The sequence below is a fragment of the Scyliorhinus torazame genome, chromosome 28 (genome assembly GCF_047496885.1).
Source record: "Scyliorhinus torazame isolate Kashiwa2021f chromosome 28, sScyTor2.1, whole genome shotgun sequence".
In the NCBI taxonomy this organism is placed as follows: Eukaryota; Metazoa; Chordata; class Chondrichthyes; order Carcharhiniformes; family Scyliorhinidae; genus Scyliorhinus; species Scyliorhinus torazame.
In genome coordinates this window covers 18,774,403-18,799,313 of record NC_092734.1, presented here as the reverse complement: position 1 = coordinate 18,799,313, position 24,911 = coordinate 18,774,403, and the positions used below count along the sequence as shown (strand labels likewise).

Here is a 24,911-nt window from a genome sequence, read left to right as displayed (position 1 = left end):
GCCGGGGTGTCTGCCTTAGTATCGGTTACTCAAATGTTACTCTTTTGTTCCCGGAGATGGGCCATTAGTATGCTAATGGGCCTACAGTTTTGGTCTTGTCTGGGAGCTGCGGCTCCAATATGCAGACAAACCCTGAACCTGCTTGTTTTCCCTGCAATCTTTGCAAAGTGTCCATTTTGTAATCGGGAAGTGGCCATCCCAGATGGCTACACAACGTTGTCTCTGAGATTTGACTACTGCAGCAGGAGCTCCCTTCTCTTCTCTTCTCCAGCTCCCTCCTGGTTCGGCCTTCTCAGAACTCTTAGATTCCCTCTGTTCTGGCTCCACCACGGGAGCACTTGTGCGGCCTGCTGGCTCCAACTGTTCTGAGATTGGAGTTGTGGTTCCTTAGCTTCTTACGCGGTCAACGTGCTTCTGCACTGTCCTGCCATCAAATCAGCCATGTACGAGACTGCGCCTGACTTTGATACAAATTCTGCCTGGTAGTCAAAGTGGGCCTAAGGCAAAGTTCCTGACGAGGTCGCACTCTTGAAATGACCTGCTTTTGACCCGCGCAGATACGATGGGCCAAATGACCTTTTTGTGCTGTAGACATCTATGACATGTCTCATTTATGCAAAACGTGCTGGAAGGTCTGCTCTTGTGGTTCTTTCCAGTGCCAATGCTAGTGTTTTCTTCAGAACAAGTGTAGTGGCACCAACATCGTTGCTAGGTTGGGGATAAAATGGCCGTAATGGTTTACCATCCCCGGAAGTATTGTAAATCTGTCACGTTCTTAGGTGCTGGGATTTTCTTATGGCTCTCATCTTGTCTTTGAGTGTGTGCAGGCCTTTTGAGTCCATTTTGAACCCTAGGTCAGTGACCTCACCAGCTTGAAAAATGCACTTCTCACGCTTCACTCGAATTCCCACATCTCTAAATCTTCTCAACGCCTCTTCTAGACTTATTAGCTGCTCTTTATGTGATGTTGCTGTTATTAGAACATCATTCAGGTACATCACAACCTTCGAGATGCCCTGGAGCACATTCTCCATTATGCGTTGGAATATCGCACAGGCCGAGGAGATGGCAAAGGGTAATCTGGTGTACTGAAGTAGGCCTTTATGCATGTTCATTTTCACAAACTTCCCTGAATCTCTATCCAATTCTAACTGCAAGAAGGCGTGACTGAGATCGAGTTTGGTGTACATCAACTTCGCATAAAGGTCTTCAATATGTGGAATTGGGTATTTGCCAACTTGGGTTGCCTGGTTTATCGTAAGCTTATAATCCCCGCATATTCTAACTGAGCGGTCTGGTTTAACTGATGGACAATGGGGTTGCCCATTCAGAAAACAGCACAGGTTTGATAATACCCAATTCTTCCAGGCGTTTATGTTCGGCGTCTACCTCTTGGTGTAAGGCGTAAGAGACGGGTCTTGCCCTGAAACACTTTGGTATGGAATCGGGTTGATGTAAATCTTGGCCTTTACTCCCCTTTATTTGATCCAACCTGTTCTGAAATCCTCTTTATATTTACATAAGAGTTCAACTCCAAAGAGTTCAACTTGATTTGGCGCAGCAAATCCCGTCCCATGAGACTTGGCCAATGTCCCTCGACAATGATCATTGGTAGCTGGGCATCCTGTTGCTTATACTGCACTGGTATCGTGGTTGTTATGTTCTATGTTCTATAGGAACTTGCAAGCGGTTTTTGGATAGGCACATAGAGCACACCAGAATGACAGGGAGTGGGATAGCTTGATCTTGGTTTCGGACAAAGCTCGGCACAACATCGAGGGCCGAAGGGCCTGTTCTGTGCTGTACTGTTCTATGTTATGGATCCGGACCAGAACCCCAATATTAGTTAAGATCCTGGACTAGAATCGAACTATTTGCATTTGGTAAAACTGTGAGGAAATGTTACTGCACCACAGAAGTGATAACACTGACCAGTAGGCAATTTTTATGTTTAATTTGATCATGGAATTAAGCACATTAGCAACAAAGAAATAGCTTTACAATTAACAGGTATGACATCTTAACTTGCCTCCTGAAACCTGCCTCTACATTCCAATTAAGGAACTCATATATTTCAAATGCCTCTTTTGTATACAGTTGACAACCAAATTTTACATGCTTATCTTAGTGCAGAGTACTTGGAGAAAAAAACCTTTTTCTTAGGAAGAAGCTGAAATCCTTCTGCTCAGCTTAGAGCCCTGGAAGAATCTCCTTTGTCCAGTCAGCTACACCAGCTGCACTCAAAGCACACAGCATTTTTTTTGTTTCTTGTTACAAGATGTGCCTTGATTTGTTTAGCCAGCCTCAAGCTCTTACATTACATCAACTCTGTCTGAAAACAGGTCAAATGGCTTTTAATATCTATTAGCAAAACACTTCCCCAGCAAAAATCAGATTACCTCACTTTAAATCACAGCTCCAGCAGGCACACCGTCTGTATGCATTCTAACCTAAATTTTTAACATTACTGAAAAAAGACCAAATATAAAGTATGACAATTTCTTATATTCACATTGTTGTCCCAAAAATATTTAGGGTTTTCCCCCCGTATATGTTGCTAACTTGGCCATTGTGCTAGTTACATTCAGAACTGAACACTTCTTGAAGGTATCTGAACATTTGTTCACCCACAACTGTGGCCGCACCCCAGTGTCAACCTCCATCACTAGTGGTCTTCCATTTACTGTTATTACTATCTCAATTGGGGCTGTTTTGCTCACTTTCACCATGGTTAATCTGTACATTTCAGGTTCTTCATCTGAATTCTTCTCCATTTTATTTCACTGGAATCATGGCTTGTTTCTTTTTTGATTTGCCATGTTCCGCCTGGCACGATGTCTGGATATGACACTTCCTTTCGCAATGAAAACAAATAAACTCTGCAGCAGCACGATTCCTGGGGGTAATTTCCATCACATCGCTAGCAATCATCTTGACTTCTGCGCTGATGACCCATTTTCTTCCATGACCATGACCCTGTTCCTGGGACCGTGGCTGAACTTCCTCTGTACCTGTCGATCTGACTGCGCACCTTGCAGCCATACGCCCCACAACTGGTTCATCTTGCCATGTTTCATCCCTTGAAACTCTGACATGCCCCTCTCGGCACTCTTAGCAATTTTGATCGCCCTGCCTAGGGTAATCTGTGTTTCAGCCTGAAGCTTCCTTTGCACATTTAGGTTGTTAGTTCCGCATACTAAGCAGTCATGCAACGTCACCGAGCACTGTGCCGAACTCACAATGCTCGGTCATTTGGTGGAGTCCGGTAATGAAGGCGGAGATCGTCTCTCCTGGGTCCCTGACAACCAACTTAAACGTATATCGCTGTAGTATGATTGAAGGTCTGGGCTGAAATGCTTCCGGACCAGTCTCACCAACTGATTGAACGACTTTGGGTTGGGAATCTCCGGCGACGTCAAATTCCTTGTGAAGGTTGTCAAGATTGGGCCGACAAACCGTTACCAGGATAACCTTTTGTTTATCCTCCCCCGTTATTTTGTTTGCTGTAAATAAATAACGGAGCTGTTCAATATACTGGCTCCAGTATTTGGCGCCCTGGTTGAATGTGTCAAGCTTCTCAATCGTGGACATTTTTCACTCTCTGGTTTATGATGCCGTCAACACTTTTCTACTTCTCTGTTCGTTTTGGAGGCTTCTCTCTTCTCCCTCAAAACAGGTCTTCACTCTCTGGCTCCAGGGTCCACTCTGCCCGGGTCCCCCTCCAAAGGCTCAATGCTTTTCCCCCCATTGGTCAGGGTTCACACGGGATAAGCCCTGAGCCGGTGGACTGCAAAGGAACGTCACTTAAAGGGATGGGCTACCACACCTGGCAAAGCCAGCATTTATTGCCCATCTCTTAATTTCCCTTGAGGGTGGTGAAGAGCAACCTTCTTTAAAAAAATTTTTTTAAGAGTACCCATTTATTTTTTTCCAATTAAGCAGCAATTTAGCGTGGCCAATCCACCTACCTGCACATCCTTGGGTTGCGGGGGTCAAACCCACGCAGACACAGGGAGAATGTGCAAACTCCACACAGTGAACAGGACCTGGATAGAACCCTGGTCCTCAGCACCGTAGGCAGCAGTGCTAAGAGAGCAACCTTCTTGATGACTGAGTGGCGGATAAGGCCATTTCAAAAGGTAGTTAAAAATTAACTGTATTATTCTGGGTCTGGAATGACATATAAGCCAGATTAGGTAAGAATGGTATATTTCCTTCCATGAAGCACTTTACTGAACCAAACATTTTTTTATGACTGGTGGTTACACAGTCACCATTACTGGTGTTAGCTATTTATTTCAGATTTATTGGAATATTCCGTCGTGTCTCTGGATCATTAGTCTCGGCTTCCAGATTACTTATCCAATAACATAACCGCTATGCTACCATTCACATTAACATTGTTCAAGTATTTAGAATCCTTAATTTCTTCATACTTTATTTTCAAATGTACAATAAAAACTCTTTGATTTAATATTAATTGTTTGACTGTCTTAATTTGCTGTCTATGCCCTTATTATCTCAATTACCTTATTGCTCCATAAGTGGAAGCAACCTTATTGCTCCATAAGTGGGCGGCACGGTAGCACAGTGGTGAGCACTGTTGCTTCACAGCGACAGGGATCTGGGTCTGATTCCCAGCTTGGGTCATTGTCTGTGCGGAGTCTGCACGTTCTCCCCGTGTCTGCATGGGTTTCCTCCGGGTGCTACAGTTTCCTCCCACAAGTCCCGAAAGACATGCTTGTTAGGTGAATTTTACATTCTGAATTCTCCCTCAGTGTGCTGAACAGGCGCCGGAGTGTGGCGACGAGGGCATTTTCACAGTAACTTTGTTGCAGTGTTAATGTAAGCCTACTTGTGACACTGATAAAGGTTATTATTATTACTTGATGTTGTCTACTTTGTCAGTACCTTTTATCACCTTATACAATAATTTATAGAATTTACAGTGAAGGAGGCCATTCGGCCCATCGAGTCAGCACCGGCTCTTGGAAAGAGCACCTCCACCCGATCCCCATAACCCAGTCCAACACTAAAGGCAATTTTGGACACCAAGGGCAATTTATCATGGCCAATCTACCTAACCTGCACATCTTTGGACTGTGGGAGGAAACCCACGCACACACGGGGAGAATGTGCAGACTCCGCACAGACAGTGACCCAAGCCGGGAATCGAACCTGGGACCCTGGAGCTGTGAAGCAATTGTGCTAACCACAATGTTACCGTGCTGCCCATTAACATAGTTGCACACTCAGTTCATCCTAGGACCTCACAATTGACAGGACTGGTTTTAAAAATAAATAAATAAAGGAATAATAAGCTAGCCTAGTGGCACAGTATTCGTCAGTGGGAAACAAGATAAAATAATCAGTCCCTTCAACAGGTAGCCAACTTCGACAGAATCGCAGCAAAACCGGGCAGTTTAAGTGTTTATCAGGGTCAAACGCCCTTATAAAAAACAACTATAAACATAAGGGCGTTTTGGCCCTTATGAGGGTAATTTTTTTAAAGTATTGATTGCACCTCACACACGTCCCCTCATCAGCAGCTCCGGCGACCACGGCCAAAGGCAGCGAGCCTGGCTGGAGCCGTGCGCATGCGCGGCCCAGCCGGGCGGGCAAACGTCAATCAGGCCCGCGCCACCTCGCAAAAAAAAAGGTGGCAACGCCTTTGGGGTGGGCTGGGCGTAGGGTTTAAAAAAAAAGGGATGGAAGGAGAGGGGGGAAATGAAACAACAGCAACATATTTCAGAGATGAATATCGGTGAGATCGAGTGGGGATGTGGAGGGAGGGAAGGTGAGGTGAGGTGAGGTAGGAGGATCCCCCCCCACCCTGGTGGTAGGTGCTGACTGGGCGGGGTTCCATGCGGCGCGCGCGCGGGGTAAGGGTCGGGGGCGGGCAGGGACAGCGCGCGCGGGTTTGGGCGGGAGAGCCGGAGACAGTGCGCGCGGGCAGGCGGAGCGGGCGACGCAGCGCGGTCCCGTCCCCATCCCTCCCCGCGCGCGCGCCGCCCGCTCCCCCCGCGCGCGCGCGCCGCCCGCCCCTCTTGTCCTTTAATCGGCGCCGCTCAAAGTCATCTCGCCGCCTCAGCACCACAACACTCCCCAACCGCTTCTTCCACACACACACCCGCTCTCTTTTCTTCCTTTCCTTCCAAATTTCCCTCCGCTCATTTATTTCTTGAATTTTTTTTTTGTGTGTGGGGTGAGGGAAGGGGGGGAAAAAAAAAAATCAAAACAGTTGTATGTAGGAATTGGGGGGTGTGGGGGGAGCTGGGGTGGGAACATCGAGGAAACCAAAGAGCGAGAGGATGAACGTGAACATGTCAGTGATTTCTCTTCAGGAGTATGACTTTGAGAAACAGTTCGATGAGAGGGGAGCCATAGAATGGATGCAGGAGAACTGGTGAGTGAATGGCAGGCATTGCAGGTGCATTCCATCTCGTTTCAGATGTACGTGCACTTTACTAACGTTTTTATCGAATGGATCTGGGATGGGGCTGGTCTGATCAACATTCATGGGTAGATGAGATGGGATGGATAAGGTGGGGTGGGTGATCCACCTGCTCCTGAAGAGTAAGGAGCAGCTGATGGAAGACCCTTGTAGCTATTTGTGTATTTTGTTTCTGCATCTCAAAAGCCTCCCTTGCAACTAAAGCTTAGGTCTGTGACCTAATTTCATTTGGCAGTGTGGAGCAAATCAGGGTGTCTACCCGTGCCTGGAGTGTGGTGAAGAGATCGAAAGAGGGGGTGGGTGCCCTCCAAAAAAATAATAATGCAGGCTGCGTCTACATTAGACACAGTTTAAAACATTCATTACAGCAACAGGCAGTTGAGTCCATACGACGAGACTAATTGTTCAACTGGTGTCATTCAGGAGCCAGGATTGAAGTATCCTGTGTGATACAGGAGAGCGCCAATTGCTAACTCACTTTACCTAGATGGACTGAAGTAATGTGCAGAATTTAAAGCAGAAAATGCTGGAAATACTTGGGTCAGGCAGCATCTTTCGAGAGAGAAAGAAAGTACATATTTCAAGTCAGTGACCCTTTATCAACCTAAAACCTTAGAACAGTTTCTCTCTGCATCAAGGCTGCTGGCCTGATTATTTTCAGAATTTGTTTTTTTAATTTCAGGTTTCCAGCATCTGCGGTATTTTACCTTTGTCAAGTAATATGGATGGTTATGTGGGCCCTTAATTGTCTTACCTGGCAGCAGATAAATTTGCAGTTACTGTGATAATTTGCAGCCTGGGTAATTTACCTTAAAAATGTAAATAAATGTTGTCATATGGGAAAGCAGTGGCATTGTGGTATTGTCATTGTACTGGAAAGAGATCCAGAGTAAAGCTCCGGGGACCCAGGTTCAAATCCCACCATGGCAGATAGTGAAATTTGAATTCCGTAAGAATCTGGAATTAAAAAGTCTAATGATGGCCATGAAACCATTGTTGATTTGTCGTATCTAGTTCACTTTAGGGAAGGGAATCTGCCTACATGTGACTCCAGATCCACAGCAATGTGGTTGACTCTTAAATACCCTCTGAAATGACAAATGGTGTCTATTGATGCTGCATTAATAGCCCCCAATTCTCAGTAGATTATATGACCTGTTATTAGATGAACGTGTTTGGAATGGTAACTTCATGGAAAGTCTTTTGTCCTGTGTCCAGCTACTTTGCAGCAAAGGTGAACGTTGATATAAATAATTTTACTTAGCAACCAAACCATGTGAGTCCGACATTAGTTACAATGCAGCACATATTTCATCCTGCACTCATCCATCACATCAGAAACAGAGAATATTGTTTGTCTGCAGATAAATAACATTACTGTTCAATTCCTGGCCAGCCATTATGTCTGGTCATTAAATCTATTTCTGGACAAGATAATATCTCCGGCGTGATGAAGCGACTACCTTGAGGTTACTGTGGGATGTAGATAATCCATAAGTGACCCTGATTTTGTAATCCATGAGTGAAGAAATCACAAGTGGGTTAATGCAGGGATCTGTACAAGTGGAATTGTCCCAAAGAATTACATGGCAACCTCTGCTTATACCTTGTGGACTTCGGAAATGTTTACGTTTAGATTTTCAAGTTTTTATTTCTTTCCAACATCAGTGGTGACACTTATATTTTAATATGACATTGGCAGAAGACTTTCCCCAACTCTTGTTCTGAAAACTTTGATTGATATTGTGCGACTGTTGAGCTGGGCTCATCTAACAAAAAAGAAAAAGGATTGTAATTTACATTGCATCACGGCATTTTTTGGTACCAATGGGATCTGTTGTAGGGTTATAATTGTAAATTAAATTCACTTGGAGAAGCTCAAGGCATTGCATATTTCTACTCCTGTATAACTTATATAAAATGAAACATTAGTAACTGCAGGGACTTTACACTAGAGCATTATTAATGACAGAATCATCAATATTGCAGTTCTATCACAAAATACCTGTGACAGAAAGTTTTAGTTGGAGTAATAATTCTGCGACCTGGACAAATAACGTATTTTGGATTTTACAGTGCCACACGAGTTTGAGAAAATTGCTGTTCTTCCTCCTGCTCCTTTAGTGCTGCAATTTTTGAGGCTTCTGAACATCGGGAGGCAACCCAGCCACAAGCTCACAAAGTAAAATGGAAATCTTAAGATTTAAAAAGAGCTGGAATTAAGCAGCAGATCAGGCAACATCTGTGGGGAAACCGAAGTCAGATGATGTTTCAGTTCTTAAGGACATTCCTCAGGACCTCAGTTATTTCCTGCTTTTCCACAAACCCGCTAAGAGTTTCCAATTTTGTTTTTATGTTTACAGTTACAGGCTAATCCCTTTTCAGGGAGGTGATAATTCAGTCTCACCTGTTACTATTAGATTAGCAGATAGGTGTTCATTTTATTTACATCCTAAATAGATTATTTTTCACTACTATAGGGAATTAGAATTATCGTGAACAGTTCCTTTAGCATTGTAATTGAGGGAAACAAACCTGCAGGGCTATGGAGATCGAGTGGGAAAACGGTTGTGATTCGATTGCCCTATTGAGAACCGACATGGACTTGATGGTCCGAATGATCGTCTCCTGTGACTTTAAGATGCGTTATTGAAATTGGACAGTGATTTCTAACTTTAGATTCTGCACAAGCTTGAAGGACGTGACACTTGACCATTGGTTGGAATGTTTACTCGTTATAGGTTTTTAAAAGAGAAGCAAATTGCAGCAGATACTGGAATCTGAAACAGAAGCAGAAAATGCTGGACAATCTCAGCAAGTCTGTCAGCATCTGGAGAGAGAACGGAGCTAATGTCTGGATGACTCTTTGTCAAAGCTGTTCTAAGTTTTCTTTTTTTTTTGATGTTTTATAGTGTTCAATTCTGGTCGCCACACTACCAGAAGGATGTGGAGGCTTTAGAGAGGGTGCAGAAGAGATTTACCAGAATGTTGCCTGGTATGGAGGGCATTGCTATGAGGAGCGGTTGAATAAACTCTGTTTGTTCTCACTGGAACGAAGGAGGTTGAGGGGAGACCTGATAGAGGTATACAAAATTATGAGGGGCATAGACAGAGTGGATAGTCAGAGGCTTTTCCCCAGGGTAGAGGGGTCAATTACTAGGGGGCACAGGTTTAAGGTGAGAGGGGCAAGGTTTAGAGTCGATGTACGAGGCAAGTTTTTTACGCAGAGGGTAGTGGGTGCCTGGTAGTGGAAGCAGGGACGATAGGGACATTTAAGGGGCATCTTAACAAATATATGAATAGGATGGGAATAGAAGGATACGGACCCAGGAAGTGTAGAAGATTGTAGTTTAGTCGGGCAGCATGGTCGGCACGGGCTTGGAGGGCCGAAGGGCCTGTTCCTGTGCTGTACATTTCTTTGTTCTTTGTTGTTCTTTGATGTGTGATATTAAAACAAACGCTGCATTTTGGCTTTTAAATGCATTGCGTGACTGCAAACAATTTTTATCTTGGAGGACAGTTCTCTATGTAATTCTGTCCCAAAGTCTGTCCTTCAATTTATTTTACAGTTACAGTACAGTTTGTCAAAACCTGGGAACCAGTTCTATTATTCTATGTAAATTTAATAGTCAAAATCTACAGTCTAGCCTTTTAACCTTTTTTCCCTCCTGCGAGCAACGCACAAGACAAATAAATAGATTGGTTTGGAGTGGCAGTGCAATGCCAACTGCATATTAAACACAAATAAGTGGGAATGAGAACTTTGAAATTAAAAAAAAAAACAGCATTACATCTGGTGCAAGTACTGTGAAATTATCGCTTTCAAAGGAAATCTTGAAAATTAGATTTAAGCAGGATGCTGTGCTTTATCTGTAAATTGGCTGCTGAATTGAAGGCTGCTGAATTGAAGTAGTGCTTTTTCTGTCGCACAATATGATTTGACAATGGGGTTACTCTGGAGGTAAAATAATCTCAATTTTAATCACAGTATCTTTCGACCTATCCAAATGTTTTTATAAATCATGGGCAGAGTTTTCTGAGGAGTGGCAGGTACTGTTGAATTGCCACTCTGCTTCTATTTTCGTATCCAACGCCGGACCTCTGTATTTCTGGCCTGGACTTCTGAACCGTCAGTCATCAACACACTGAAAAGCTTTGAGACATTTAAATCACTTTTCAGTGTGTTAGTGGCACTGAGAGTCATTATTACGAGGAAGGAAGTATTAGGTGTCTTAAAAGCATTAAGGTAGACAAATACCCAGGGCCAGATGACATCTATCCCAGATTACTGAGGAAGACAAGATGAAATCGCTGGGCTTCTAACAGAAATCTTTGTTTCTTCGTTGGCCACAGGTGAGGTCCCAGAGGATTGGAGGATAGCCAATGTTGTCCCGGTTATTTAAGAAGGGTAGCAAGGATAACCCGGGTAATTATAGGCCAGGGAACTTGACGTCAGTGATAGGGAAATTGTTGGAAAAGATTCTCAGAGATAGGAACAATGCACATTTGGAAGTGAATGGTCTTATTAGCCACAGCATTGTTTTGTACGAGGGAGGTCATGTCTCACTTATTTAATTGACTTTTTGAGGAGGTGACAAAAAATGATTGACGAGGGACGGCTGTGGATGTTGTCTAAAGTAAAGCACTTGACAAGGTCCCTCATGGCAAGCTGGTGCAAAAGATTAAATCACACGGGGTCAGATGTGAACTAGCTAGATGGATTCACAACTGGCTTGGCCATAGAAGGCAAGAGGGTAGCAGTGGAAGGGTGTTTTTCTGAATGGAGGTCTGTAACAAGTGGTTTTCCGCAGGGATCAGTACTGGGACCTCTGCTCTTTGTAATATATATAAATGACTTGGAAGAAAACGTAGCTGGTCTGATTAGCAAGTTTGCGGATGATACTAAGATTGCTGGAGTTGCAGATAGTGATGAAGATTGTCAGAGAATACAGCAGGATATAGATAGGCTGCAAAATTGAGCGGAGAAGTGGCAGATGGAATTTAACACGGACAAATGTGAGGTGCTGCATTTTGGGTGATCCAATTCAGGTGGGAGCTATAAAATAACTGGCAGAACCATTAGGAACATAGACACACACAGATCTGGGCGTGCAGGTCCACAGATCCTTAAAAATGGCAGCACAGGTGGAAATGACGGCATCGAGTTTCAAAGTTTGCAAATTATGTTACAGTTATATAGAATGTTGGTAAGGCCACATTTGGAATACTGTGTCCAATTCTGGTCACGACACTACCAGAAGAACGTGGAGGCTTTGGAGAGAGTACAGAAAAGGTTTACCAGGATTTTGCCTACTATGGAGGGTATTCGCTGTGAGGAGAGATTGAATAAATTGGGAATGTTCTCCCAAGAAAGACGGAGGCTGAGGGGCGACCTGATAGAAGTTTATAAAATTATGAGGGGTTATAGACAGGGTTAACGGTTGGGTGCATTTTCCCAGGGCGGAAATGGCAATTATGGGGAGCAGAAGTTCAAGGTGTAGGGGAAAGGTTTAGTAGAGATGTGCAGGGGAAGGTTTTTACACAGAGGGTGGTGGTGGCCTGGAATGCACTGGCAAATGAGCTGGTTGAGGCAGATTCGTTAACGACCTTATCTAGATAGACACATGAGCAGATGGGGTATAGAAGGTTACAGGCGGTTGGTCTAGATAGGACACGTGATTGGCGCAGGCTTGGCGGGCTGAAGGGCCTGTTCCTGTGCGGTACTGTTCTGTTCTATGTTCACTTGGCCTCTCTCTTTTTATATATTTAAAGAAGCTCTTGCTGTCCGTTTTTATATTATTTGCTAGTTTACCCTTGTAGTTTATCTTCTCCCTCATTATTATATTTTGGTCTTTTGCTGGCTTTTAAAACTTTCCCAATCCTCTGGGTTACCACTAATCTTTGCCACTTTATATGTTTTATTTTCTTTCAACTTGGTTAATCTGGCTTATTTATCACCTTCCGAGAATTCTTCTTCCTCACTGGAATATATCTGTTGTAAGTCATAAACTATTTTCATAAACAATACCATTGCTGATTAACTGTCATTCCAGCTAAACTCCTTTCCCAGTCAACTCTGCCCACATTCCTTTTTAATTACCCGTATTTAAGTGTAGCACAGTTGTTTCTGACCCAAGTTTCTCATTCTCAAATTGAATGCTAAATTCTACCATGGTCACTGCTTCCTAAGGGATCTTTTTGAGATTGTTTATTAAACCTGCCTCATTACACATTACCAAATCCAAAATCACCTGATCCCTTATTGGATCCACAACTTATTGTTCTAGGAAACTGTCCCAAATAGACTATGAATTCTTCCTCATGGCTACCTCTGCCAATTTGATTTTCCCAATCTACATGAAGATTAAAGTTATCCATGATTTTTTACCTATCTTCATTATCTCCTGATTTATTCACCATCCTACAGTATAACTACTGTTTGGGGGCCTATAGCTTACTCCCACCAATGTCTTCTTCCTCTTGTTTATTTATTAACTCCACCCATATGGATTCTACATATTCTTGCAGTTGTACCTATTCCATCTTGTACTTTAATGTTTCTATCCAATCTGGATCAATTTGTGTGGGAAAATGATTTGTTCCTATCACCTCAGTTGTTAATTAGCTGACAGTTCAAGAGAGGAAATGACAGTATAAATCTTTGAAGTGTGGAGAAAAATAATGAATACAAAATGGCTTGTTGTCATACAAAAGTGCTATATCCCCACGTATGAAATAAAAGAAATAGGAGTGGGGGTGGGGTGGGGGGGGGGGGAATTAAAATGCTTATCAACATTATTTTGAATAATTTTTAATGAGGCTCAATCTAATATGGTAGTAATCAGCATTACAAATTATTCTATTTAGCTGGAGAGTAGAAGCAGCTTTGCATGATCAAAATATTTCCGTGGCAAAGCAAAGAAAGACTGGGTGATGAAATGTGGTAAATGTAGTTAGTGCCAATGCACGATGATAAAAATACATTCATCATAAGGCATTGATGCAGTCATATCTTTCAGAACCATTCCCTTGTCAACAGGAATTTGCTATACATTTGAAACAAAATTTCCTGTGCCAATAAAGTCAAGCAGAGATTTTAGTTATTACCTATAAGCAGATCTTCGTATTCCAGCTGTGAAGTACCTCAACAATTTAAAATATAAAACAGAAAATGCTGGAAATTGTCATCGGGTCAGGCGGCACTTGTGGAGAGAGTAACTGAATTAACCTTTCAGATCAATGAGCTTTCGTCAGGACTGAAAAAAAGTGGAGACAGATTAGGTTTTAGGCAAGTACAGAGACAGAACGGCAACGGGACAGGGTGAAGAATGAAAGGGAAGGTGTGTCATATAGTGGAAGACAGGAGAGATTAAATGATAGAGTATGATGGTGCAAGACGAAAGTAGATGGCCATGGAACTGGTAAACCAGATGCTCCGAAGGAGGTATACATTTTAAACATTCTTTCATTGGGATGTGGATGTTGCTGACTGCGCCCGCATTTATTGCCCATCCCTAATTGCCCTTGAACTGAGTGACTTGTTAGGCCTTTTAAGAGTCAACCACATTGCTGTGGATCTGGAGTTACATGTAAGCCAGACCAGGTAAGGACAGCAGATGTCTTTCCCTAAAGGACATTAGTGAACTGGATGGGTTTTATGACAATCAACAGTGGTTTCATAGTCATAAATAGACTTCAAATCCATGATTTTTTTAAACATTTAATTCAAAATTTACCATCTTCCTTCGTGGGATTTGAACCCAGGTCCCCAGAGAATTACCTTGGGTTTCTGGATTACTCATCCAGTGAGAATACCACTCTGCCATCGCCTCTCCTGAAATAAATGAGAATAGTAGAAAAGAGTAAATAGGCATAGCAGAATCATTACCAATTTTTATTGCTGGAAAGAAATGGGACAAATGTTATGATATGAAATTATTGAACCTGGTATTGAGTCTGGAAGGCTGTAAACTGTCTAATTGAAAAATTAGGTGGCTTCATTGCAGTGTTAATGTTAGCCTACTTGTGACACTGATAAAGATTATTCTTATTATTACTCTTTCTTGAACTTATAGTGAGCTTCATTGGAACAATCTAGGAGACTGAGGATAGAGAGGTCAGTGCAGAAACTGAGGCTGGATGGAGGCATTCTTCAAAGTTCTCACCCAGTTTGGCTTTGGTCTCCTCAGTGTAGAGGAGATGGCATCATCAGCATTGAATAAAGAATATTAAACTGATGAGAAGTACAAGTAAATGGCAGTTTCATCTGGAAAAAGTGTTTTGGACCCTGAATGATTGAAAGGGAGGAGGTAAATGGGCAGGTGTTGCGTATTCTACACTTGGATGGGAAGGGGAGGGGTGTCCATTGAAGTGTGAACTAAGGCGTTGTGCAGTGAAATATCACCTTCCGAATACTGAAATGGACCATATTTTTGAAACATGTCAGTAAGCTAAATCTGATCATTAAGTGTGTTCTCTTAGTGACATGCAGCAGGCCTTCACTGGGGGATTGTTCAGTGTGACATTTTGATATAAGTAACTCCCTTTAAATTTGGTTAAAACTGTTCTTTACATTGATGACAGCATGAACTATTCCTTCAAGATCTCTTAAGAACAGATTGTATAAAGTCATGTAGTTATGAATGATTAGCAATGTAATTTTCTCTTCATTTGTTTGTTGTCAATCCAAAGTTGATATTTTTGTCCTTTCCAGAAATAAAAATGCTGAAAAATCGTTTTGCCTTTTCCACTTTAGAGGAAAAATACGTCTCCATGAGTCCACTCCAAAGAATTCTTATGGAGGGGTAAACGAACACGAGGGAAGTTGAGGGAAATAGTGATAGTGGACTGGATTTATTATTTAATTCACTTTTGTTGAGACTCCAGTCTGTGGGGCTGGAATTGACCATGCACTCGCCCAGGGTGTTGTAACACAGCACACAAGTCTGCAACTGAGCCCTGGAAAGAGCCTGAGGCAAAGAAAGGCCACAGTGACCTTTGGTGCAAGGGACAACATATGTAGAATCCTTATAGTGCAGAAGAAGGCCATTTGGAGAGGTGGCATGGTGGCGTAGTGGTTAGCACTGCAGCCTACGGCCAGTTTCCCGAGACAGTTCTTAGCATTTTGCGGAAGGTGTGTACTTGATCCAGCAAGATACTCCTTTCTTTTGTGTAGTCAATACAGGGATCGAATCCACAACCTTTGCATCATGAGCAGGACACTTTAACCAGCTGACCAAACCCACATCGCAAGGGTCACATTGGCCACAACTCCAATCTTTCAATGGCCGCCTTGATAGATGCCATTTTCTCCAGGGTGGGAAATGTGCCAGATTGCGACCAATGCTCGGGTGAAGTGGCGTCATGTTTCCATTATAAAAAAATGCTGCAAATCCAAAAGATGCAGGGTGCTTAAGCAGCAAGAGATAAAGCCTCTTTGGGTAGCAAAAGAAGACTGAGAAGGACAGGAAACAAATATCTGGAGCACCAGCTCTACTGGAATAGGCTAACCTACTGGGAGATGATAGAGCAGAAGAAGGCTTTGTCTTTCAAGGGAAATTATCGCCCTCTATGCCCTTCTACGATGATTTGGTTGATCCATACAGGGATGTAGGGCAGCATGATGGCATAGTGGCTAGCACTGCTGCCTCACAGCTCCAGGGACCTGGGTTTAATTCCAGCCTTGCATGACTGTGGTGGCATTTGCACTTTCTCCCAGTGTCTGTGTGGGTTTCCTCGGGTGCTCCGGTTTCCTCCCACAGCCCAAAGATGTGCAGGTTAGGTGGATTGGCTATGCTAAACTGCCCTTAGTGTCCAAAGATATGTAGTTCGGTGGGTTTACGGGGATAGGGCTGACAGTGGACCTAAGTAGGGTGCCCTACCAGAGGGTTGGTGCAGACCTAATGTGCCAAATGGCCTCCTTTTAAAAAAAAACATTAAAATTATTTTTAAAAATAAATTTAGAGTACCCAATTTTTATCCCCCCAATTAAGGGCCAATTTAGCGTAGCCAATCCACCTAATCTACACATCTTTGGATTGTGTCGCCCACGCAGACACGGGGAGAATGTGCAAACTCCACAAGGACAGTGACACAGGGCCGGGATTCGAACCCGAGTCCTCAGTGCCGTAGGCTGCAGTGCTAACCACTACGCCACCATGCCACCTCTCCAAATGGCCTTCTTCTGCACTGTAAGGATTCTACATATGTTGTCCCTTGCACCAAAGGTCACTGTGGCCTTTCTTTGCCTCAGGCTCTTTCCAGGGCTCAGTTGCAGACCTGTGTGCTGTGTTACAACACCCTGGGTGAGTGCATAGTCAATTCCAGCCCCACAGACTGGAGTCTCAACAAAAATCAATTAAATAATAATTTGTGTATTTTCCTGAGATCTTTGACTCTTGACTGCTTCATGAGGTACAGGTACCAGATTTGGAAGCAAATTTAAAAACTGTTTATTAATAACAAGGAAAAGGGTGAACATACAATGGTAAGAATGGAACAATGGTCTGCTAATCTAACTATTCCCCAAACCCCGTCCACTCTCCACCCAGGCACACACAAGATAGGCATGTGGTGGCTGGCTGGAGAATTTAAGGCAGAAGTTACTTTTTCAGGCTGGCTGGTAGCATTCAAATCACCAGGTCGGAAGTTGATAGAGAGAGAGACTTGCTGTTCGCTGCTTTCCAAGTTTGCACAGAACGGAGAGAAAAAATGGAACCGGCCTGGCTGTTTGAGAATCTTCCAGCAACTCTCCGACAAGCTCGACCAAACCCAAACGAGATTCAAAGTTGTCTCAGAATCCCAGAGGCACCGATTGGCTGTTTGCCAATTCCATCAAAATGACATCGCGGGCTATGCCACAGCATCAAGGGGAGGCCTGGGCCAGTACATTCAACCAAGGGTGTTTTCAGTTTGACCAAAGTCTGCGGTTTATAAAACAAAATCTGCTACGTTGCAGGACAGGAATTCAAAAAAAGAAACACTGAACAGACAAGGATTTAACAAGTTCCGTACAGCTGCATCCATGCAGTTACTGATGCCCTCTTTTCAAGGGTGGGCAAGTTCATAAGTTGCCAAACTAATGTGACCTCGCAAATCCTAAAGGTAAATGATTTCACCATAGCCAGCTTCCCGAAGTTCCAGGGTGTCATTGACTGTACGCATGTCACCATCAGGACACCAATGGAGAATCCAGACCACCAGATGACACTGCTTAAATGTTTACTGGTGTGCGATCACTTTAACATATTCATAAGTGCCTGTAACCCAGGGAACTGCTGCGACCCATTGATAATGCGTGTCAAGGTTACCCCATCTTTATCATCTCACCCTAGATCTCCGCAGATGGACACAGGGTGCCGAGGCTCCCCTCTGAGGAGGTGGCTGCTAACACCATTAAGACATCCACAGACAGAGGCACAGCAGTGATGCAATGAAAGCCATCTCCATACCAGAACACCCATTGAGCAGGCCAAAGTCCTTTTCAAAATGATCTAATACTCCGGGTGCTCTCCAGTAATACTCGATTGCCAGGTTTCCCAGAGAGGTACTGGCTTGTTGCATGCTACACAGACTGATACTGAAGAGGTATATGACATTCAGTGAGGAAGTGCCTGAGGAAGGGCCCATCTTCTCCGAGGAAGAGGGGGAGGAGGAAGAGAGAAGGAAAAGGGCAAGGGGAGGCAGAGCAGAATTGTGCGTTGCAAGTTGAAGAGGGATTCGTGCAAGACAACATTTTGATCAGGGAACTCCTCTGCACTCGGGCACTCCTAAGCAGTGCTTTCCTTGTTATTTTGGAGGAGTCGGAGGCACCCTGGGCTGTGGGGACCATGACAGTTGGCCTTGTTGTGCTGGCAACTTTTGGGACCTTTCATTCAACTGCACTGCTGTCATACCTTCAGGGGCAACTGTTGTCAATTGGTCCTGGTTCACAGATGCTTCCCCTGATTGGAGCTGAGGAAGCCAAATATGGTGAGATTCCCTCAGTGCAAGGAATCTCCTCTGTAAATTTATCAGCCCTTGATGTGATGTGACACTGGCTTGAAGGAATATGCTGCTGGGATGCAGCTGGCATCTCCTCCAGCCACTGTTCGGCCACCTGCGAGATTGTCCTGTTCAGGGCCCTCAACTCTGCTTTTGCGCCAGTTACAGAGCCACGTACACGGCACAGGAAATCCCGCTGCTCTTGCAGTGTATGTGGCTTTCCATGAGGTTAGCCGCTTATGGGTGGACATGATCATGCTCCTCACTGCCATGGACCCGTCCATTGCAGATCTACTTCTCAGTTGGTTTGAGGTAATGTTGGGTCTAAGCATTGGGGTGGTCAGTGTGTTGCCTCCCTGCTGAGATTGCAGTCAGGACAGTTGAGAGAGTTTGAGGTCTGATTGTGAGGTACAGCAGCTGAACTAGGCTCATGTGGTCACTTGCAGGGCAGTGGTGTGAGATGTTTGTTTTGTTACAATGCGGGGGAAAGCAGCAAAAAACTGGTGCTAGAGAATGGTCAGAGATGGGTGTTGAGAGGCATGATAGGTGTACAACTATGGGTTTTCAGTTCACTATGGGAGTTTTGTTTAATCATGGCTTACTTCCCAGACCAACAATGTTTTAGCCAAATTCCACGAGTATTGACAGTTCTTAGCAGTCAAAGTTTAGTTTCCTTCTTCACTATTCTGCAAGGGTTCAGGGTGATTGCTAGGCAAGCAAAGCATTAAGGCACCATTGCTGTTGGGCCTTTTATTAGGCCTGGGATGGGAAGCACCCACCTCCATGCCCAGCACCTTCTGGACCCAAAGGCACATCCATATTTCCTGAATGCAGAATGCGTACCTGATTTTCAAAAAGCAAAATTTTACGGGCTCACTTTCATAATTTACGAGCACAACATAACATTGGAAAATGGCCCAACGTGCCCTTCCCAATTGCAAGGGAATAATTCAGTTGTGCGTGTTCTTTGACAGACTGGATTTTAATTCTCCAGAATACCTCCTTTTGCAAGTGGTCTCTAGAGTTGTTTGTCCATATACTTTTCAGAGCATATATCATTTTAAAAGAAAACAAGTCGAATTAACTAATATCATTTTGGATAGAGACATGGAAAGATTTCAAATACTGATCCTGATTTCTGCAATCATTCCTTTTATTAATCAACAATGTAAGAAATTGATTTGAAGGAGAGGTGGAATCCCTCGGTCAACTATTCATCACTAGTGGGACAGTAAACAGTCTTTATTTATGGTTCAATTAGAAGAGCTGATGCCAAAATAGATAACAAAATGGCAAACTGGTTTCCATGTTTATTAACCACATTAACCTATTGAATTAATTTATTGGAGCTGAATTGTAAAATGGCCCTACGGTTCAGTTATTTTTGAGATTTCCATGAATTAAAGACTGTATTTTCCAGACATATGCAGCATTCAAAGTCAAAACGCTGGACAACAGTCAAATCTTAAAGGACCCCTGAACCTAATTTGATGTAATCACAGTGTTCTCTTGATTGTCCATTGACAGAAGCTGAGATTACTTCAAGCAGAGACAACTGTAGTTTGCAAATTACTTCAAATTGACAATGACTGCATCAGCAATGTGATGTGCTATTCTATTTGTGATTAAAAGAGCATTGCATTTAAGCTTCTATTGGTGGCTATGTAACTGAGGCTGTGCTGATGTACGTGTTTGATTGTGGCAATCTTAGTTGCCCTCATTCATCATGTTTACATGGAAAGTATAACTGGAAACCAGTTTACTGTTTGAAGTTTTACTCTGGGATCATTCTGTTTAACTTGAATGAGAAATTGCACTCAGTTCTTCCCACACTTTCACTAATGGTGCAATGCTCTTTGCATTAAAAACTGTAATATCTCAAAATCAAGCACAACTGCCTTTCAAATGAAGTCTGCTTGCAGCGTTAATAAGATGCTTTGGGGTTGGGGGGTGGAGGGAACAAAATTGGTCTAATCCAGCAGGAAACAAGCTTGTAACAAATTGACAGCTGATTTTTCACTACGCCAGTTGTGTTTAATATTGACTTGGAAACTATTGGCAAGATTTTTAATCCCAAACCAAATAAAGGTGACTGCGTCTAGGAGACAAGTCGCCAAACACATTTCAACTAATGCTCTGTGAACTTCTATGGAAAGGAGATTAGATGCGGTTTTAAATAGCTTCCCGTTCGCTATGGACCCATTTCACGGGGCTGGAAAAGCCTAATTTCATCGCTGGATCTTAATGGGATATCTGGATTCATACTGGCACAGTGCTATTGTCAGTTTCTAGCAGGGCTTTTGCAGCATTACACAAAGTGACTCAGAGTTTTATGGGCTAAATTTTGTAGGCTTTCTTCCCCATAGGCAGGAACGGAGGTTTGGGAGGGCCCCGAAAATACCAATGTCAGGTGGTGTTTTGATTTCAAGAAGCCAACCCCAGTGTGGCAGTGTACCATTAGGGAAGATGGAGGGTGGGACAGGAATTCCCCTCATTCCCATTGAGGCCAGTTTGGAAAGCTTGATTAGAGCTTGCTGAAGGGGGAGGGTGGGATATATAAAGAGGCATACAGATTTCAGAACAGCTGGGGAGAAGCAAGTACACAGGGAAGCTAGGCATGGCTGCCCCAGGTCACCACTCCGGTCCCATAAGAGGGAAAACAGGGCAAAGGCATACTGGACAATTAGAAGGAGGGCACCCTTGGCACGCCCTTGGAATTCCTGTTCCACCCTCCATCTTCCCTAATGCTACACTGCCACACTGGGGTTGGTAGGGAGATTGGGTGCTGTGCCTGGGTTTTGAATGGGATCAGCACTCCAATGACATTGCTGGGGCAGAAGAGCAGGGGCAAGGTGCCAAACACAATTGAGCAGCTATCAACCCAGGAGGAAAGTTAAGCAATGGGGCCTTGTCGGCCAGATTTTGGGCCAGTGGTGATGAGGGACAAGACCCCTCACGGAAGGGCAGAACCCTGAACATGGGAGAGGAAAGAAGAGCAGGAAGGCAACAGAGGCCAAACCCTCAACAGAAGAATGACTGCTGAAGAAGAAGCTACTTGGAGATGTCTGAGAACTTGTGCCATAGTAAACTATGATTCTTCAAGTATATAATCACAGAATCTGTTCCCTCGTTACTGAAGACCTCACAGTGCTGCACACCACCTCTTCACTAATCATTGATGCCCTCTTTGCCAGAGATGGACAGCACATTAATTTAACAACAGAATGGCCTCAAAGGGATTTTCCCAGATGCATGTGACCATCAAGGCTGAGCCATCAATTGGAAGGGTTTCCTTCCCTCAAGATTCAACTGGTCTGCAACCAAAACAAACGGTTCCTGCATATGTGTATTTTCTTTCTTGGTATTTGCCATGATAGTCCAGGTTGCCTCAGATTTTCACCCACCCTGAACAATGTGTAGATGGATCTTCCGGGACAAGTGCAATCAATTCCTTGAAGGGATGGCTACTGATCCATCTACAGGAAGTCCCAAACAGAAGCAGACGTGTTATAACCAATGCCATTTGCTCAGCAGGATAGTCATTGAACAGGCTGTTGGATGTTTGAAGATGCAATTTGTGTGGAGTCCTCCAGTTCCCTCCTGCAAGTGGTCATTATGGTGGTCTGCTGGTTTTCCGTAACATAATCCTCCAGAGAGTTGTGGACCTTGAGGACAGTGAGGCCTGGTAGGAGATAGCTCATTGGGGAGGAGCAGGAAGTAAGATGGACTGGAGGCAGAGGGTGTGAGGCTGAATTGAGGGGTGCCCATGCTGCATAACGAGATGGCCTGCTGCCAACGTCTGAGAAGAGGACTCCTCCCAAGGCCTCTAGCCTTAGGTACAGGTCAGCATTGATGAAGTGAGGGTCTCACCCGTCCCAGATATCAAGCCTCCGTAACCTATTTCTTCACTCTGCTGCAGTGGACGTCTTTGGCAGAATCGGCAGATCTCTCCCTTAGAGCAACCAGCAGCCTTCGTGCAGGCTGTCGCTGGGTGTCTAAATGAGTCCCACACTTCATCTGATCTCCCTCTGTTCCCACTCCCACTGGCTCTGAGTGGACAGATAGGAAACCTGGCTCCATATCAATTAAGCATGCATACTCATAAATAATCTGAACTTTAATCAGTTTCACACTGGAAGTGGGTTTCTGACTCTAAATAGATCCAGCTCCTGTTTCCCACCTCCGAGGCAAAGATTTTGCTCTTGGTTGTTGCAAGGCAAATGGGCTATGGAATTGTGCCAAAAAAAAAATGTTGAAAAGAAGTTTCAGACACCTTCCCAGAGTAAAGTACTTTGACACCTGCTACAGGTAGAAATGCTTTGATAATAAATTCTGTTAGTATTGTAAAGAAGCATGTTTTTTTATTGTCGGATCTGTTTATTGCATGAGCTTTTGTAAAGAAATAAATAAAAAGAAGCTTATACCAATAAAGGAATAATTTCTGTGTGCCTGTTGCAAGACATCTCGAAGGTTCAGAATTTAAATTAATATCTATTTTTTAATTGGCAGCATTGTTAAAATCTATTCAGTTTACCACAGATGAAGAAAATAAATCAGAATTGTATGTCTAACACAATTTTGTTTTCCTAAGCCAACACATGAATAATAACAATTGTCAGGGTAAACACCTGAAATAATATTATAACGTTCTCAGAATTATAAAGCACAGCACGAGCTTGTACCCAAATCTTGCTGCTTGTAGCCTGGACCAAATAGAAAACAACTTTGAAAATATATTTTTTTTAAAAATCTCAATTTTCATATTACTGGAATGTATACAAATTAATTGAGTTTCAGGTGTAATATTGACATGTTTTGTAGAGCCAGTTAATTAGAAATTTTGCACAATCTGTTCGAAAATAATGGCTTTTGGGACTTCCGGTTGCGGCAGGGATGAGCTAGCCGCACGTTTCGGCGGCTTCAGCTCCGACGGAACTTCGGGCTCTTTTAAGAGCCCCAACGGGGACTTGGACGGCCGTAAAACCCGGTGCGAGGCGCAAGGGAAGGGAGTCCCCCCCCCCGAACGACGGAGGGAAAAACCGGCGGCGGCGGCTGCAGCCCAAAGGATCTGCAGCCAGGTCAGAGGGAGTGGAACAAAATGGCGGCGGAGAAACCACAGGTGACATGGGGGCCTGAGCAGGACGAGGTGGTGAGACGGTGCGTGGACCTGCTGAAGAAGGAGGTAATGACCCCGTTGTTACAGGCAATTGAGGGGCTTAAGGAGACTTTAAAGACCCAGGAGACTGAACTTCGCGTGGTGGAGCAGAAGGTATCAGGTATTGAGGACGAGGTCCTGGGCCTGGCGGTCAAGGCTCAGACGCACGAGGCACTTCATAAAAAGTGTGCTGATAGGATTGAGGCCCTTGAAAATGGAGCGCGAAGGAAGAACCTTAGGATACTAGGTCTCCCGGAGGGTGTGGAAGGAGTGGACTGTGGAGCGTATGCAAGTAAGATGCTGAGCTCACTGATGGGTGCTGAGGCCCCTGCGGGCCCCATGGAGGTGGAGTGGGCAAATCGGATCCCGGCGAGAAGACCAAAAGCGGGAGAACCACCGAGGGCGATAATCGTGCGATTCTACCGCCTTAAGGTCAGAGAAGAGGTCCTGAGATGGGCTAAAAAGGTGCGGAGTAGCAGATGGCAGAATGCGGTGGTAAGGATCTACCAGGATTGGAGTGCGGAGGTGGCGAGAAGGAGGGCGAGCTTCAACCGAGCCAAAGAGGTTTTGCACAAAAGGTGAAGTTTGGGATGCTGCAGCCGGCAAGACTATGGGTCACGCATCAGGAGAGACACTATTATTTCGAGACGGCGGAGGAAGCATGGTCCTTCATCAATGAAGAGAAACTGGACCGGAACTGAGGGACTGATGCTGCAGGGATCTGTTATTGTTGTTGTTATTGTTTTTGTTAATGGGATGATGAAAGTTAATCGAGAAGTAAACAGGGAAGGGGGGGGGGACACTGTGGAAATATGGGCGCCGGTGAGGGGGGAGAGGCGGGACATAGTCAGAGAATGGGGAAGGAGAGGGGGAGGGGAAAGGGAGCTACGCCATAAGAGGCGGATCAGGTAAAGGGATGTTCCCGCGCCAGGAAGAATAAGGCGGGAAAACAGGCGCAAGGCGGATGGGGGTTCCCTCACACCGGGGGGGCCGAGGAGCGAGCAGGAGTAGCCGGGGTCAGTTGAAGTCAGCTGACTTACGGAAGTGATATGGGGGGAGCAATCAAGCTAGATAGGGATCTAGCGGGGGGGGGGGGGGACAACTAGGTTGCTGCTGCGGAAATCCAAAAGGAAATGGCTAAAGAGAGGGTGGTCGGGGGCGGAATGCGACGCTGGGGGAGCGAGCGGGAGCGTGTCGGGATATGGGACTGGCCTAGAGAAGGTAATGGCTAGTCGACACGGGAGGGGGGCAGGTAGCCCCCCAGTAAGGCTGATCACGTGAGAGGCCTGAATGGACCGATAAAAAGGGCCCGAGCGCTCG

At 44.4% G+C, this 24,911-nt stretch overlaps 1 protein-coding gene across 1 annotated transcript in view; it reads left to right on the top strand.

Annotated features, from left to right (window-relative positions):
- Nucleotides 1-6,287: 6,287 nt before the first annotated feature.
- The window catches only part of LOC140403563 (very long chain fatty acid elongase 6-like), a 117,675-nt gene continuing 99,051 nt past the window's right edge, over nt 6,288-24,911 (top strand). The window contains exon 1 of the mRNA XM_072491578.1: nt 6,288-6,406. Within this exon, the coding sequence (XP_072347679.1) occupies nt 6,312-6,406 (95 nt within the window). The 5' untranslated portion in view covers nt 6,288-6,311. The remainder of the gene's footprint in view (nt 6,407-24,911) is intronic.